Source organism: Odocoileus virginianus, chromosome 28, assembly GCF_023699985.2.
Source record: "Odocoileus virginianus isolate 20LAN1187 ecotype Illinois chromosome 28, Ovbor_1.2, whole genome shotgun sequence".
Taxonomy (NCBI): domain Eukaryota; kingdom Metazoa; phylum Chordata; class Mammalia; order Artiodactyla; family Cervidae; genus Odocoileus; species Odocoileus virginianus.
Genome location: NC_069701.1, coordinates 38,388,238 through 38,401,942, shown reverse-complemented (window position 1 = coordinate 38,401,942; position 13,705 = coordinate 38,388,238). Strand labels below are relative to the sequence as shown.

At 51.4% G+C, this 13,705-nt stretch overlaps 1 protein-coding gene across 2 annotated transcripts in view; it reads right to left on the bottom strand.

Annotated features, from left to right (window-relative positions):
* DPP3 (dipeptidyl peptidase 3) overlaps window positions 1-13,705 on the bottom strand; it is a 31,046-nt gene that overhangs the window by 927 nt on the left and 16,414 nt on the right. For both annotated transcript variants that reach the window (XM_020906517.2, XM_020906518.2), the window contains exons 10-17: window positions 11,728-11,922; window positions 11,370-11,482; window positions 10,926-11,018; window positions 9,219-9,281; window positions 8,996-9,120; window positions 8,745-8,865; window positions 7,185-7,364; window positions 2,364-2,526 (exon numbers count right to left, since the gene is read on the bottom strand). In XM_020906517.2, coding sequence (XP_020762176.2) covers window positions 2,364-2,526; window positions 7,185-7,364; window positions 8,745-8,865; window positions 8,996-9,120; window positions 9,219-9,281; window positions 10,926-11,018; window positions 11,370-11,482; window positions 11,728-11,922 — 1,053 coding nt within the window. The remainder of the gene's footprint in view (window positions 1-2,363; window positions 2,527-7,184; window positions 7,365-8,744; window positions 8,866-8,995; window positions 9,121-9,218; window positions 9,282-10,925; window positions 11,019-11,369; window positions 11,483-11,727; window positions 11,923-13,705) is intronic.

Here is a 13,705-nt window from a genome sequence, read left to right as displayed (position 1 = left end):
CAAGAAGCTGTGGTGATTAAATATGATATAATGGGTGGAGGGAGCACTCAGCAAGTGCTAGCTATCATAAGCATCACAATCTCTGAGCCTACTTCCTCATCTGTCAACTGGGGCTGTTCCAAGGGCGCCCATCTAACCTATGGGGTGTTTCTGAATAGTCGTGGGAAGCACTTCCTTCTAACATCCCTCCACTTCTCTACCTGCTCACAGTGCCTCATTGTACTCTGTGGCCTTATGGGATGTATGCAGCTAAGAGCACAGGCTCTGAGCTCAGATGGCCCAAGTTCAAATCCTGGTCCTGCCAGCCACTCACTGTGTGACTTCAAATACACAGCCCCTCTGTGTCTCAGTTTCCAGCTGAAAAAGGGGAAACTTCCTCATTTAAGTGTTGGGAGTTGATACGTGGAGAGTTTTTACCCAGACTCTGGCACACGGAAGTCCTCAAAAGTGAGCTATTAATACCATCACCACCACCTTTGAAAATTCAACCTGTTCTTTTGGGCCTCAAAGTTTAACCCCTACTTCCTCCCCAGACCCACCTTTCCCCAATTCTCTCAAAGGTAGATATGATCTTCCCTTCTCTAAGTGTTCAGATCACTGTTTGTGTCTCTTGGGCACCCATGAACACTTCCCTTGGAAGACCATTTCTCTCTCTGTCTTATTCCTAATGAGCTGAGAACAACTTGAGGTGAGGAGTCCATCCCCAGCGCCTGCCCAGGGCTGGACAGTCAAAGCAATGATGATCTTGTCCATGTAATGAGCACTTGCTGGGAGCCCGGCATAATCCACTCACTCACTCACTGACAGGCACAGAGTGGCTCCCGTGGGCCAGGCCCTGTGCTAGGTGCCGGGGACGTGCTGATCCTGTTGCCATGGAGAGGAGCAGACAGGAAAACAGCAGAGTGAGAGCCGCATGAGGAAAAGAAAGCTGGGTGACCGCTCAGAGGGTGTGCCTGCAGGGTGGTGAGCCAGGGGAGGGCGCTGGCAAACCCCATGACACCTCTGGAGCACAGAGTGGAGTTTATGTTGTTTTTTAACTGTTTTAAGTGTTTTTTATTTTAATCATTCTTTTTTTTTTTTGGCTGTACCATGAGGCCTACATGGGGGACTGAACCCGAGTCCCAGTAGTGAGTGCTGAGTCTCAGCCACTGGGCCACCAGGGAATTCCCTAGAATTTAGAATAAACCTTTTACATGCTTTTTCCTAAGAGGAGGTAATTATTTCATTTAACCCTCACAGCTTCCCGTGACTACTGTAGTGAGGAGCAAATGCTCTTAATCTGACTCTTGGTTCCTCCAGTAAAAAGCTGTAAGCCTTAAGTAATTGGCTCTCTCTGCCTCAGTTTCCTTATCTGTAAAATGGGGGCAATAACACCTACACTTTACTGGGTATTGTGAGTATTTAAAGGGTGAATCCCTGGAATACACTTAGAACTTGAAGGAAATACTCAGGTTCACTACCGTCAGCACACAGTAGGGCTTTATGAATGAGGACACCCAAGCTCAGGAAGGTTAAGTGACCAGGCCAAGGTTGCAGCTCAGTTCTGAAGCTCGTGTTTTAACCACAGCCTGGCATCGCCTCCTCTCAAGTGCCTCACGTGCCAGTGTCAGGAAAGGTGAGTCAAGGGATGAGAGGAGAGTGAATGCAGCAGGGTGCTGGCACCCCCAGGATTGAACACAGGCCCCGGGAGTGAAACTGCTGAGTCTTAACCACTGGGCTGCCAGGGAATTCCCCGGAGTAGAGTTTAGGCTAAACCTTTGAAATGCTCTCTCGTCACCAGGAGGAGGTAATTATTTCATTTAACTCTCACACTTACCCATGACTATGGAGGCACAAATGCTCTTTATACAAAAGGTACAAGTGCGTGGCTGACAGGGTCAGGGCTTTTGGAAACCACAACATCACTTGCGGAGGGGAGAGGGGCCGTGGGGCTGCTGACCTCTTCTCTCACTTGACTGCTCTGCCGAGTCCTACTGTCCCCTGGGCTCTACTCAGCCCGCTGGGTGCCTCCTCTCTGCCTCACCTGACCTCGCTCCTGGCCCCGCCAGGCCTGAGTCTCCAGCACGACGCCTGGCCTCCTCTGAGGCCCGGGGTGTGTCTGCTTCACTAGCCCCTGCTCTGCGGGCCGCCCTCAACCTTCTCTTGCCATCTCTCAAGCAGCCTGACCCTGTGTGTGCGGGTGCTGGGTGGTGGTGGATGTGAAGGTGTGGGCCTGAGGTCTGGCATGGGGAGGACTGGGCCGGGAGGGAGGTGGGGAGACCGGGGCCGTCTTGGGCAGCCTTTCCCGAGCTCCGGGGTCCGTTCCAGACCTCCTATGTACTCCTGGAGGGCCCTCTGTCGCGGGGGGCCCAGCAGTCCATTACCTTCGAGGCGAGTGTTGGGCTGAACGATGAGCTTCCGGGCTTCCTTGCGGAGCAGCACCGTGTCCCTGAGGGAGAGGAAGCACTCGGGGGGCGCATCGGTGACCGCCGCATACCCCTCATACAGGGCCCGGCCTCCAGCCACATCCCCTGTGGACTTCAGCACCTGCGGGAGGGCAGGAGTTAGTGCCTTTGGATGGACGCCCTCCGCGCATCCACTGGGCTTTGCCAAGAGCCGTGGGCAGCGGCGCCCAGCCCCGGACCGCATCTGCTGCCTCAAGGGAATGCAGATCACGTTAGTACCGAGCAGGTGTCCATATTAAGGTGAAGCTAATGGCTTTCCTTTGATTGCCTCACTTGAACTGTACACAAGGAAGGTAGTAGTAACATCATCTTCTTTTTAAAAACTTTTTAAAAAATTTTTACCGTGACAGATGTTCAGACAATATATTCTTGAATGAGATTAACTCAGTTGTGTCCAACTTTGCAACTTTGTGGACTATGGCCCACCAGACTCCTTTGTCCACAGAATTTTCCAGGTAAGAATATTGGAGTGGGATTTTTCCTGACCCAGGGATCGAACCCAGGTCTCCTGAACTGCAGGTCAATTCTTTACCATCTGAACCACCAGGGAAGCCCGATATATTCTTAGTGTTCAACAAATATTTTTTCTTTGTTGCATGGTATGTGGGATTTTATTTCCCCAACCAGAAATTGAACTCTCACTCCCTGCAGTAGGAGCTCAGAGTCAACCATGGAAGTCCCCACCCTCTTTTTTAAATAAAACATTTCATATAAAAAACATTTCATTTCAAATAAAAAACATACAGTACCTACCTTATAAAGAATGACACCCACACCACCACCGCCCAGCTTGAGTTACTCACATCATCCCTCCCTGACTGCACCCCGTGGCCTCCCCCGCCTGAGGAATTAGCACTTAATTTTGCTTTTTAGCCTCTTGTTTTCCCTGAGTTTTACTCTCAATTCATGTTACATTTTTGCCCAGATCCTGTGATTTGCTTTTTCTGCTCAAATGACGTCTGAGACCCACCTGTGTTTGTGAGTGCAGTATATAGTCCCATAGCTGTGCGTATTCCACTTACAAACATACCACAGTTGTGTCTCTTCCACTGTGGCTGTATAACCTGTGATTTTTGCCATCCGAGGCTGCTCTGTACATATTGTCCATCTTCTGGTGATCAGAGGCAGGTTTTCCCAGGAGAATCAAGGTCTGGATCATGCTCATCCTTAAAGGATGATGCCCCCATTGTTCTCCAGACTTGCTGCACCTGTTTTCACTTCCAGAGGCAGGGGGGTGGCAGTCCGTCCGGCTCGGCTCACCAGGCTGATGTTGACAGTTTTTCATGTTGCCGAGCTGGTGGGTGGAAATCTCATGTGGTTTCAGTTGTGTTTTCCTGATGACTAATGAGATGGAACAACATCCCACAAGTTGGTAGGCTGTTTATTTTCTTCTTTGGTTCATGAGTTTTGCCTATTTTTCTGTTAGGCTGTTTTTTCTTCACTTTTTTTTGGAACGTTCTTTATATATTTAGCTGCTAACCTTTTGTTAACTCATATGTGATAAATACCCTATCCTAGTTTAAGATGCATCTTCTCACCTTCTTTGTGGTAAGTTTTGATGAATAAAAGTTATCATTATTAGTATTCCTTGTGCACATTGTGCAGCCTGTGAAATCTTAGTTCCCTGACTAGGGACTGAAACTGTGCCCCTGAGGTAGAAGTGCAGAGTCCTATCCACTGGGCCACCAGGGAATTTCTATTCTATGATATTTCTAGACACAGGTTTTGCTTGCCATTCTTAGAATTTCTTGAGCTTCTTTGGATTTCTGAGTTGGGTCTTTCATCAGTTCTATGAAGTGCTCAGTCATTATCTCTTCTAATATTCCTTCTTTTCTCTTTCTTTTCTTCTTGGAACTTCAGTTTATGTACATTAGATCTTTTCACACTATCCTCCGTGTCTTTTTTTTTTTTTAATATTTATTTACTTCATGCACTGGGTCTTAGTTGTGATCTTTTATCTTTCTTGTGGCATTTGGGATCTTTATTTGCTGCATGTGAGATCTAGTTCCCCAACCAGGGATTAAACCCAGGCCCCCAGTATTGGGAGTGCAGAGTCTTAGCCACTGGACCACCAGGGAAGTCTCCCTCCTCCATGTCTGTTAATCTCTTCTAAATTTTCTATCTTTGTGTCTCTGTGCCACATGCTCTGGGCTTCCCTAGTGGCTCAGGCGGTAAAGAATCCACCTGCAATGCAGGAGACCTAGGTTCAATTCCTGGGTCGGGAAGATCCCCTGGCGAAGGGCATGTCTACCCACTCCAGTATTCTTGCCTGGAGAATCCCATGGACAGAGGAGCCTGGCAGGCTCTAGTCCATGGGGTCACACAGAGTCGGACATGACTGAAGTGACTTAGCAGGCATGATACATGCTCTAACTTCTCTTCTCTTCAGCTGGATCTAAAATCTGTTTAAGCTGCCTATTTTTAGTTTCAGTGATTATAAAGATTAGCACTAAGAGATCTAGTTGGCTCTCTTCCAAATAACTGACATTTATGGCTCTGATCCTTACTTATTCTGCCAATTTGCCACTGGCAAAGTAGGACTCTGACTAGGGCACCCTCTGGGTAAGCCTCCCCCTCTTAGGCCCAGGGGTAGAATGATTTTCCCTAGCTCTGCAGGAATTAAAACTGACTGGGAACTCCTGGGGGAACGTTAGAGAGACTGGCTCGCCTTTCTCTCTTTTGCATAATACTTAACACCCAGCATGTGAACATAGATTCATGAAGTGGACATGTCAGCCACCAAGAGCTTCAACCAGAGAGCTGGCAACAGGGGTGTCCACGGGGGCCAGGTGGTATCAGGAGTGAAAGACTAAGGCAGGTACAGGAAACAGGAAGTGGACCTGGCAGACTGGGGAGTGGAGCACGTGTAGAGAGCCAAACGCAGTGGCCACTGCTCACTTCCAGGGACTTAAGTCTGTTGATGGCAGGCCCTCCCAGAAGCCAGAAATACAGATTTATATCTCCCCTCATCAGTTTTTACAATATGGGTGAGCCAAAGCTATGACTATTTGTAATCCCGCAGCTGAAGCTGTTCCCTGCGGAAAAGCCTCCATCTTCCCTGCTGGGTGGCTCTTTGCTGTGTTCTTGGGTTTTTCTAGGGAGCTAATGCAAGAAACAGCCACACCAAAAATTGCTTCCATGTTCTGTACCTCCTGTTCCATGTTCCGTATCTCCTGTTCCATGTTCTGTATGTTCTGTAAAGCCACCGCTGTGGACACTGTCCATTCTGCTGAATGAATGATCCTGGACAAAGATCCACCTGCTTCAGTCTCTAAGATGGAATGCTCTGTGTTCAGCCACTACTAAGTCACAGTTCAATACTGGCCTAGGGTTTGGCAAATTTGATTTCTTTATTGAGTGACTTATTATCATTATTAATAAACTGCTTTGGAATAATTTCAGATTTACAGAAAAGCCACAAAGATAGCCCAGAGAGTTCCCGTGGGCCCCTGGCCCAGTTTCATCTGTTGTCAACATTGAGCAAAATGTGTACATTACTCTTAACTAAACTCTAGACTTTATTGAGAGTTCACTCATTTTCCCACGAACATCTGTTTTCTATTTCAGAATCTGATCTGGGACATGACACTGCCTTGGGCATCTAATATTTTTTCATTTCTAATTTTATTTTACTTTAATGGCCAAACACGTATCTTTTAAAGAAAAATGCCTTAAATCCCTTCTGGAAATAAGTGGGAGTATAATCGTAGAGAGAGATTTGCTGAATTGAAGGCTGGGCCTTCTTCAGGTCCTTCAGGCAAAGCCAGCAGGACCCTGTTCGGATGGAAGGCACTGCCCAGTAAGGAGTGGGTCACCATCAGGGGTTCTCCAGCCTTGCTGAGTGTCAGGATCACCTGGAAGGCTAGTAAACATGCAGGTTTTGGGGCCTCATACTCAGAGTCTCTGAATCAGGAGGTCTGGGGTGGGGCCTGAGGATCTGCACGTTCTGGGTGCTGCTGCTGCTGCTGGTCCCTGGACCACACTTTGTGTCATACTGGCTTGGATAATATGATTTTTATTGCTCTGCTGCTGCTGCTGCTGCTGCTAAGACGCTTCAGTCGTGTCCGACTCTGTGTGACCCCATAGATGGCAGCCCACCAGGCTCCCCCATCCCTGGGATTCTCCAGGCAAGGCTACTGGAGTGGCTTGCTATTTCCTTCTCCAATGCATGAAAGTGAAAAGTGAAAGTGAAGTCGCTCAGTTGTGACCGCATGGACTGTAGCCTGCCAGCCTCCTCCGTCCCTGGGATTTTCCAGGCAAGAGTACTGGAGTGGGGTGCCACTGCCTTCTCCATATTATTGCTCAGTTCCGTATATATGTTGTTTCATTGAATTCCAGCCAGGTGAGGCAGGTGATGTATTTAACAGATGAGAAAAGTGGAGGCCAGCAAGGCAATTACACAGCTGGTTAGTCCTGGCACCAGAACCCCAAAAGGTCTCCTGACTCTAAACATCCCAACTGGGAGAGAAACCAGGACTGCAGTGAGCACTGTCCTTCCCTCCTTCACTCACCAAGCTCCAGGCTTCCTCCTTCTTGTCCCTCAACCCACTAAGCTCCTTCCAATCCCAAGACCAGCCTTTATGCTGTCTGTTCTGCCCTCAGACCTTTTCACGGCTGCTTCCTCCTTGGCACTCCCATTTCCAGCTTAAACACAACCTCCTCCAAGAAGCCTTTCCTGTCACAGAGTGTGCAGACAGGCTGAGTTGGAGGGGGCCTCCGAGGCAAGAGGCCCCTGCTTACCTGGAGTCTCCGCAGGAACCTCTCCAGGGCGGGTTTGCCCACTGTCCGAATCTTGTCGCGGTCAAGGCGGACCCGGGCGTCGGGGCGCCCATCGGAGCCTGTGGTGGCAGTGACAGTAACCAGTCCCTCACCAGCCTCCAGCAAGACCCTCAGGATCACAAACCGGGCCTGCATGTGGGCCTGCCAGGGCCGAAGAGAAAGGAATCATTTGTAGGCCCAAGGTAAGAAGTATCGAGCTGGCCAAAGAGCTCGTTGAGGTTTTTCCTTGAGATGTTACGGGAATGATCTTTTTGGCCAACCCAGGATCAAGAGTTCGTTCCAAGGCCTGATGGATCATATGTGCTTGCTAATTGTGAATTATTATTGTCGTTTTGTTCTCCCCCACCCTGTGGGTCCTGTGGTATTTAATTCCTCTCCCCTCAAATGCTTCCCGTCTTCTCTCACAAGGAAGAGCAGGCTGCCCTGGGGCACGGGGAGGCCATGTCCAGGCAGGACCCAGAGCCTTATGCCCCGTCACCTGCCCTGCCCTCTTCTGCTCCACACCCTGCCCTGATGACAGCAGTTACCCCAGAGCGTCCCTTGCCACCCTGAGCACTTTCTCCTCCACAATCCTGTTTGCGGTCCGTTCTGTGGGATCAAGAGGGCATTGTAACCCCCAGTTTACAGATGATGAAACAGAGGCCCAGAGAGGTGAAGTAACTTGCTCAGGGTCACACAGCTGGTGAGAGAGAACAAGGACTAACCCAAGTTTCCTTACTCTAAAACATGTGTTCTTTGGATGACACAGTATTGCCTCCTCAAAACAGACTTAGGTGACTTTTTAAAAAGATTTCTATTGTTTACCCTGTTTCTTTTTGCTTTTTTAATTTTGGCTTTGAATTTCTTTTTTTAAAAATTAATTAATTAATTAATTTGGCTGCACCAGGTCTTCCTTGTGGCATGCAGAATCTTTAGTCGCAGCACGTGGGATCTAGTTCCCCAAGCAGGTATTAAACCCAGGCCCTCTGCAGTGGAAGTGCAGAGTCTTAGCCACTGGAACACCAGGGAAGTCCCTGCCTACTCTGTTTCCAAAGTACATCTCATAGCCAAACAGTGTAGCCTAATGGCTCTGGAGGCAGTCTGCTTGGATTCAAATTCTGAGTCTGTTACTTGCCATCAAGTTACTTAATCTCTTTGTGCCTCCATTTCCTCACCTCTAAAATGAAGGTAGTAACTACCTACGGCCGAGGTTGACACTGGGAACAAATGGGTCAGTTCATATAAACTGCTTAGAACTAAGTGGCACAGAGTGAGTCCTATGCATCATCTGTTAGTGGTCACAGCAACATCATCTCATCTGATTCTCCCTTAAAGGTGGGCAAGAAGATGAATACTCCCATTTTACAGGCAGGAACACTGAGCCTCACAACAGTGACGTGACCTGCTCTCACATGCGGTAGAGTCTGGGATCAACCCAGTTCATATGCCTCATGGGTAGAGTTGTCCCATCCCTACACCCAGAATCCTGTTCTTGGTCCCCAGCACAGACCCTTCCGTCCTGAGGGGTCCCCCAGCCCCCACCTGTCTCCAGCTGGAGGTCTCAGGGGTGTAGAACTCCAGAGCAAGCAGCCCGGCCCGAACCATGTTGAGCCAGTTCACGTAGATCACATCTTCCGCATCAGCCCCCTCAAAGCCAAAGATCCTGGGGGAGGGAGGGAAGTGGTGGGGGAGCGAGGTCAGAGGCTGCCGGGGCCCTGCCCTCCCTGACAGCACTTCCCCCCCATCCACAGAGGAGCACCCCCCAACCCCTGCCCCGGCTCTGCGGCTCATACTCTAGCACTTGGGGGTGCAGGCAGAGATAGAGGCCCACGCTCTCTGCTCGGCACTCTTCGTAGCTGGAGGCGATGGTGCTGAACTTGCTGTCCCAGGTCTCCCCGCTCCGGTACCAGCTCTGGATCTGGGAAGGGGGGCCCAGGAAGCAGGTTTTAGGGGTGGCTGCCACCCTACCTGGGCCCCCCTCCCCATACCCTGGTGCTCCACCCAGGCCACCCTCACCTGCTCCCCTGTCTCCGGGTTGATCACGGTCTCCTGGTCGAAGTTGAATGCTCCTTTCTCATCCTGCAAGAGAAGGGTCATGAACGTGGGGTGGGTGAGGGTGGGGTACCCCGGGGCCCAGGTTAGGCCTTCAGCCTGGGATCCAAGGGGCTCAGAAAGGCAGCGAGGGAGCAGCGAGCAGACAGCAGGAGCCATGACACGCGGTGGCCTCCACAACTGCTCTGTGACACCTCTCAGAGCCCCCGGAGGTAGAACCTGAGCCACCCACCCCGCTGCACGCAAAGCGACACTGTGGGCCGGGGATCGGGGCAAGGGGAGTGCAGAAAGCCACGTGAAGACCCAGACCCAGTATCTCCAGATCCCAGCTGCAGATGTCCCAGTGGGCGGGCCAGGAGGCCTGGAGGCTCCCCAGCTTCGTGGCCCCTCTGCTGCCGAGAAGCCACAGCACGTGATTCTCTGCCTTAAAAGCAGCACCCTCACCATCCTCTCCATGTGCCAAGTGTCATTCGTGCACCAGCCTTTTAACCCTTTAAGTCATCCTCCTAGGAAGGTTCTATTATTACCCCGCTTCACAGAGGAGGAAACTAAGGCTCAGAGAGAGCGGAGTCAGAGCACACAATATCTGTGCACCATGTCTCTCAACAACACCACCCATTTCCAGAGGGCCTACTGGGTGCCAGGCAAGTCCCAGGGCTTCACCCTTATTCCTCACAAGAGCCATATGGTAGGAGTCAGGAAACCCATTTTTCAGATGGGCCAACTGAGGCTCAGGGAGGGGACCTGACTGAAGAAGACCACAGAGGGGCTATGTTTGTTGCCGCTTCCCTGGGACTTTGAAGCCAAGACAAAGCCCGATGCCAAGCTGCTCCACCATCAGCTGCCCTCTGGATCCTTCTGACTTCCAGGACCGGCTGATCCCATCTAGGGAGGCAGCTGCGTCCCCAAGAGGAGCAGACCCCACCCCGTCTGCCTCCAGTCCTGTCATCTGTGCAGTCCACAGTGGGCTCCTCCTGGCCTGCCAGCAGGCTGTTTCTCATATTTCTTGAGTAGGTGTCGAGGGGGCTCCAGCCACTCTGGCTGGCCCACAGGAAGGGGCAGCTCCCTACAATACCTGGAAAAGTACAGGCTCCAGGGAACAGCAGTGCAAAGACAGTGCTGCAGCCTCAGGACTGGGGGCGTCCAGACACCACCCCTGCCTGGCCTTTCTGCCCTGGGGCCTCCTGGGTCACACCCTCAGGGCAGGCTTTCTGGGCCTGAGCCAAGCAAGTCCTTCCGTGTGGGAGACTCTGGGTGGGGGACCTCAGCTGGCCTGTCCTACAGATCTCACTCAATCCTGGGACATCGTGGGGGAGGGTGAGACACTGAGAGCCAAGACTGGAGCAGCTTCCATACTTGGGGGCTGATGATGGGGAACGGGAGCCATAGGCCTAAAACTGGGGAGGGGCCCGCTGGTACCAGCCTAGCCCCTCATTCTTTTTTTTTTTTTAATTTATTTATTTGGCTGTGCCTGGTCTTAGTTTTGGCATGCAGGATCTTTTAGTTGTGGGATCCTTAGCAGTAAGAAGGATCTTTAGTTATGGCATGTGAACTTGGTTTCGGCACGTGGATCTAGTTCCCTGACCAGGGATTGAACCCGGGCCCCTGCATTGGGAGTGTGGAGTCTTAGCCACTGGACCGCTGGGGAAGCCCCAGGTCTCGAGTTCTTACCTGCACGAAGAGCTTGCCACTGCCATGGCCCAGCAGCTCGTGCAGCCCCACCTGCACGTCAAACGAGGGTCCTTTCCAGTGGATGTACAGGTCCTGCCAAGACAAGCAGAGACCCACGCTGCCCATTGCCCTACCGCGGCCACACAGTCTGCCCACAGCCCCCGTGCCAGCCCGAGGGCCCATCGTGAGGCACACGTCTGCTAAAGGTCTACCACCTGCCAGCCCCACACTGGGCACCACACAGCCCACCTCATCCTGGCAACAACCCACGAGGAAGGGGCTGCCTCCACTGTTTGCCAGCTGGGGAAACAGGCTCCAAAGACCCGAGGTCCCATGGTGGGGAAGCAGCAGAGCCGGGCCTGAAGCCCCGTCCTTTCCCCTGCTCTGACCTGTCCGCCCTCCTGTGTCAGCCGAGGTCAGGCCAGGCCCCTCACCGGTGCCCACCTTGTCCTCCTCCTCCAGGAAGGTGAGTTTCTCCCGCTGTGTGGTATAGGCCACGGCCAGCACGTTCCCCAGGGACACATTCTTAAAGCCTTCTGTCTGCCTCAGGTCATCATCTGGAGAAGGTGGGAAGGGGACCAGGGAGAAAAGGGCAAGGGCAAAGGTCAAGGGTCACAGGCAAGGAGTCTAACCAGAGGGACAGACTGGGAATGTGAGCGGAGCAGGGTGATGTGTGGCCAGGGTGAGTGTGTGGAGGGGGAGGGGGCAACTCTCAGTGGCGTCTCCTTAGGGGGTTTGGGGAGCCCCCGTCATGTTCAGGCAGGGATGGGGCGCGAGCCAGGACCCCCCCGGGGAAGCTCACAGTTGGGGATGTTGATGCCAGCAGGAATGCCGGAGCCGGCGAAGGTGAGAACATCCAGGGAGGTGAAGTCGGGGGTGAGGAACTTGTCCTTCTCGAAGGCCGGGGGCCAGGGCAGCTCCTTCAGCAGCTGCTCCGCACTTGCCACCAGCCACTCAAACTTGGCACTCATGGCCTTGTTCACCATGGCCACGAAGCCTGTGGGGGAGAGAGCGGGCTGTGAGCGGGCAGGGTTTGGGGGGATCCCACACCCTCCTCCGCTCCTCTAATAACCCTCCAGCCATTATGCAGGCATTGATTGCCCTGTGCTGGCCACTCAGGAGAACCCGGGCCTGCGCTTTGCCTTCACGGAGGTCCCTGTTTTGGGAAGAGTAGGGCACAGAGAAAAGGCTTCGCTGAGTAACACCCGAGACGGATCTTTTTAAACTTCTTAAAAATTTTCTGGCAATGCCGGGTGGCTTGTGGGATCTTAGTTCCCCGATCAGGGGCCACAGCAGTGAAAGCACAGAGTCCTAACCCACTGCACTGCCAGGCAGTGCCCTGAGATGGATCTTAAAGGAGTATGTGGGGAATACGTAGTGGGTGATGGGGGATCAGATGCCCAGCGGAAGGGACTGTGTGAGCAGAAAAAGCTCCTCTTTTTGGGGGGACTGAGCTGTCCTGCGTGGCTAGAGCGCCTGGCTTGCGGGGTGGTGGGTGAGCTACTGCACTGGAGTGAGCAGTTTCATCAGACAGAGTGAATCCAGACAGGGAGCCTTTGCCAAGCCCATCCCTTGGCCAGGCGAAGGTTGTCCCCTTCCTTAGTCTAGGGCAGGCCTTTCCAGGGTGTGTGGAATGAGTGAGGGCTGGGACTGATCCTTTCAGATTTAGTACAAAGAGTTCCTGGCTCAAAGCAGTATTTTCAGAATTGCACTCTACAGAACACATTTTCTATGAGAGCCTTCAAGAAGAAAGGGCTCCCCAGTCGAAGAAGTTTGGGCAACACTATATACTCTATCTCCAACTTCTTAAAGGCTCTCAATGCACATTCACATAGTAAAGGTACTGAAGAGTCCTGCAAGCAGAGACTCTTTGCTGCTCCATACTGAATCTTTTTTTTTTTTGGCTGTAGCATGCAGGATCTTAGTTCCCTGACCAGGAATCAAACCCATTTCCCCTGCAGTGGAAGCATGGAGTCTGAACTACTGGACCACCAGGGAAGTCCCTGAATAACTCCTGCTAACTCTGCATAGACTACACCCTGGAAAGGCCTGACCTGAAGGCAGACATGGAGTACAATATCAAATGTTATGGGAAATTATTTACGATATATTATGAATACTATATATCTATTTAAAAGAAGGTGGTAGGTCTATATATACTGATAGGAAAAGATATCTGAGATACATGACTAAGTGCAAAAAGCAAGTGACAGACCAATATACGGAATATAATCTCATTTACCTAGATGAGTTAAAAGGAACATGTGTGTGGATGTGTGTGTGGGAATGCTTAGATAAAGGTCTAGAAGGACCTGTACTCAACTGTGAACTCTGGTGACCTTTGGAGGGGAGCGATATAGGAGAGGTAGTAAAAGAGGGATTTCACATTTTATCCCATACACGACTGTACTTTTCCAATTACTTACAAGTGTGGATTTTTAAATTATACACATACATTTCTAAGCATTGCTCTCTATAAAAACAAAAGACAAAAAGTACATTCCAAACTTTAATCTTGGGGTGGGTGCAGTCACAGTGGGTTATTTTTGGTGTGTGTTTTTGTAATTTTTGACTGTGAACATGGATTACTTTTCTAATAATCATGATGAGTCATGTACAAAGGGGGACCTCAGAGACTGAAGCTGCTGCCTCTTGGGCTTGGGCACAAGGGCCGAGGCAGCCTGCCACCGGCCCTGGGATGACGGCAGCCAAGTTCACAGTCACAGTGTTAATTCTGCTCCCATCGACCCAGCACCACTGACGTGCCTGGCACTGTGCTG